At 47.1% G+C, this 3,474-nt stretch overlaps 1 protein-coding gene across 1 annotated transcript; it reads right to left on the bottom strand.

Moving 5' to 3' along the window:
- Positions 1–707: 707 nt before the first annotated feature.
- LOC125534087 lies at positions 708–1,131 on the bottom strand. The gene has a single exon (XM_048697384.1). The coding sequence runs from the start codon at positions 1,094–1,096 to the stop codon at positions 848–850; it is 249 nt and encodes an 82-aa protein (XP_048553341.1). The 5' UTR covers positions 1,097–1,131; the 3' UTR covers positions 708–847.
- Between the last annotated feature and the right edge of the window lie 2,343 nt (positions 1,132–3,474).

Raw genomic sequence — 3,474 nt, 5'->3', positions numbered from 1 at the left:
CGCTCCTGCCGCCGGCGCAGCAGTGCTCGACACTGGAGGACTAGGGGCCGAAGGCCTGCTGCTCGTCACATGGAGGCAACGGCCGGCTCCCACGCTGGCGGCGAGGAGCGCGGGGGCATAGGTGGAGCGGGGGTCGATCTAGCGCGAACACGGCGGAGATGTCGGCAGTCGGCGCCGGCGCGGGCCACACATGGAAGCCTGTGTTCGTGGCGAAGGTTGCGCTGGTGCTCCTGCTTATCTCTATGCTCACCTTCGTGTGCGAGCTGCACGACTTCATCAACCCTCCTTCTAGGCACAGATGTGCAAACTGCAATACAATACTTACCATCCAAACAGGATTTGGCATTGTTGCTCCTCTTAGATTCCAAGTACGAAATACCTAAACATCCAAACACTAATATTGGCATTGAAGCGCAATATCAATGTCTTGAGTATTTGGCATTGGAGCCAATACAATGCCAAGCCCTTGAATGTCTACATCCAAACGAAGCATGAACCTTTTCTTTTACCAGAACAACTCCGGAGTTGGGACCTTGTGATAAAGTACACGTCCATGATGCAACCTGCTGACATGTATCCAAGGAGGTGATCACAGTGACAAAATAATACAACTATTTATTATCACGTTGATGACGCATGTAGCACATCAAGGAACGGAAAACACTACAACATGGACTGAAAAGAAGTACAGACGATAGGATAGTTGATACAGACGCTCGTCAAGGAACAAGAAAACGAGCGAAACGCCGGTCAGGCCGGTGTTTATCTTCCGGACGGGGTGCTGGCTAGAAGTCTGAAGCCGCAAGTCCAGCTTCATCTTGTAAGCCAGCACATGAACCGGAGATGATCATGGGTGAGCCGGGATAGCAGGAAGCACCACGGCAGGAAGCACCACCGCAGGGCCGGTAACGGTACTGGTCCCTGTAACGGTTCCCACAAGCGGCAACTCTGGCAACCCCATAATCTTCTCCTCGCCGATGCCACCACCGGCACCGCGTGCCGTTGCAAGTGCCTGGCCCTTCTGGTTCAGCTCCCTCCCGTCGCAGTACGCGAGCGCCACCAGGAGGAGGAGTGCGACCGCGAGGCACTTTGCCATTGCTACTGGGAGGCTCTGGTGTAGTGAGGAGGGTGTTGTGTGGCTGTGTTTGAGTGAGCCTGGGCTTAGCATCGTGTGTACGCTGCCTTTTATAGGCGAGTTTTGGTTGGCGTGGCACTTGCACGTGGGTGCACTGGGCGGCACGACAGTGCGTCGTCGGCGCAGGTACGTGTTACGAGAGGGCATGCAGCTGCCGTCGATCGCTACTGTAGGCAGGCACAGGTGTGCCGTTGAAAGATCGCAGCCCCTAGCTTCTGTTTGAGTGGTTCGTGAACTTTTTTCCTGCTACAAGAGCATCTACGGTTAAATATATCAAATATGACCCCTCAAACACCCATGGACGCGTCTGGTGTTTTCGCGGCAGTGATCGGGCATGTTAGAACTCGCCCACAGGATTGATCACATCAAATCACGATGAACACGCGCACGTGAAAACTTTGATAGCAAAGGGCCCTTGTCGTGCCCTTCTTTTATCTTTTATTTTCTGTTTTCTCCACACACTTTTGTTACAATCTTGCAACCCTATACGTGCATATATACACACACACGCGCATATGACCTGACTCCAAGGGCATGTTAGAACTCGTCCACAGGATCGATCACATCAAATCACGATGAACACGCGCACGTGAAAACTTTGATATCCAAGGGCCCTTGTCGTGCCCTTCTTTTATCTTTTATTTTCTGTTCGAAATATGTATATGGCAACCGTGTGGCAGATTGCGAAACTGCCACACGTATCCAACGCCATCAATTCTCTCCCGGTTTCCTTCCTTTTTCGCACGACCTCCCGATTTCTTTCCTTTCCCTCACGTTCTCCTCCGATTTCTTTCCTTTCCCGCACGTCCTCCTCTGATTTCTTTCCTTTCCCGCACGTCCTCCCCGATTTTATCGGGCACACCCGCTCGTGCCTTCCTAATTTTCGTAATCGTCATTTATGGCCGCACATGCCTTCTCAATTTTTAGCAAAAATAATGCTTAGACTAGGATTTGATCTCTGGTTTACAAATAATTAACAAAGGGAACTAACCACCTCACCTATCACACTCATTGTTGAACATTCTAAGAGAAATACTGTTTTTGACATGTTTTTGCCTTTAATATGTTAGCACTGAAAAACTTTTTGTTTCAAGCATCGTGGTAACTTTGATCATTGGGAATAAATTTGTTGAACCCGCCCCCTGATAATTTCTATAAATAGCACGATAACATTCACGCCATGGACCTGATAATTTATATACAAACATCGTGGTAACTTTAACCATAGGGGAAAACAAATGTGAAAAGATACCTGATAATTTATGTGTAAATAGATGGTAATATACGCAGCGCACATATGATAACTGAGGTAGAAGCACCATGGTAACTTTGACCGTAGGGATTTTTTTTTGAAAAGATACTTCGGTATCTTCTGTGTAAATAGCACGGTAGTATACCTCCCTCCCCCTGGCGGGTCCGGGGGGGGGGGAGGGGGGGGAGGGCTTGATAGGTTATCTAGAATCACCATGATAACTTTTTGCCCTGGGAAAAGTTGTTCAAAACATCCCCAATATTTTTTGTGTAAATAACATGATAATATAAGCACCGCATAACCGATAACTTGCAATATAAACACGATGGTAACTTTTTACCAAAGAAAAATATATAAGTTGTTAAAAACATGCACTCGCCTCGCGCGTGGGCCTCTTGAATGAACACAACACATGGCGTGCCATGGGAAAGTCACATAATGTTTAGTGCCATGAGGGGCACACGTGCTATAGGCGTGATAAGTTACGCAAAAACATCATGGTAATTTTTGACCTATGGAAAAAGCTACCGAAACACACCTAGGTTTTTAGGTGCAAGTACCATGATAATATACGAACCGTAGACCTGGTAACTCATGTACAATCCCCCATGGTAACTTTGACCGGGGGAGGTTGATGTACATATATCCTGATAACTTATGTGTAAATATCACGGTATTTTACACATCAAAGACCTTATAACTTGTGTACAAAACACAGTGGTAACTTTGAAAGGGTGTAGTTGTTGAAGCATAGTACCTAATACGTTCTATGTAAATAGCACGGTAAGTTATGCAACACAGGCCTGATAACTTGCATACAAATATCATGGTAACTTTGTCCTGAAGAAAAATCATGTGGTAGACGTGAAGAAGTGGCAGTTTTCTCGAGGGTGAGCGCCCGAGATGTGCGGGAGAAGAAGGTTTCTCAGGCGAGCCTGCGGGATCATTTGGGAAGAGGCGAGGTCAAAGAACGAGGGATTGTATGGTACTTTAAAATGAAAGAAATAGAGGTATGGCAATTTTGCTTATATGGCACATGTGTGCCAAATATCACAGTCCTTTTCTATTTTCTCCACACACTTTTGTT

The sequence above is a fragment of the Triticum urartu genome, chromosome 2 (assembly GCF_003073215.2).
Source record: "Triticum urartu cultivar G1812 chromosome 2, Tu2.1, whole genome shotgun sequence".
Taxonomy (NCBI): Eukaryota; Viridiplantae; Streptophyta; class Magnoliopsida; order Poales; family Poaceae; genus Triticum; species Triticum urartu.
This window is presented reverse-complemented; position numbering and strand designations above follow the sequence as displayed.

Coding starts and splice junctions, on each gene's coding strand:
- LOC125534087 (XM_048697384.1), bottom strand. CDS start 1,096: ATGGCAAAGTGCCTCGCGGTCGCACTCCTCCTCCTGGTGGCGCTCGCG.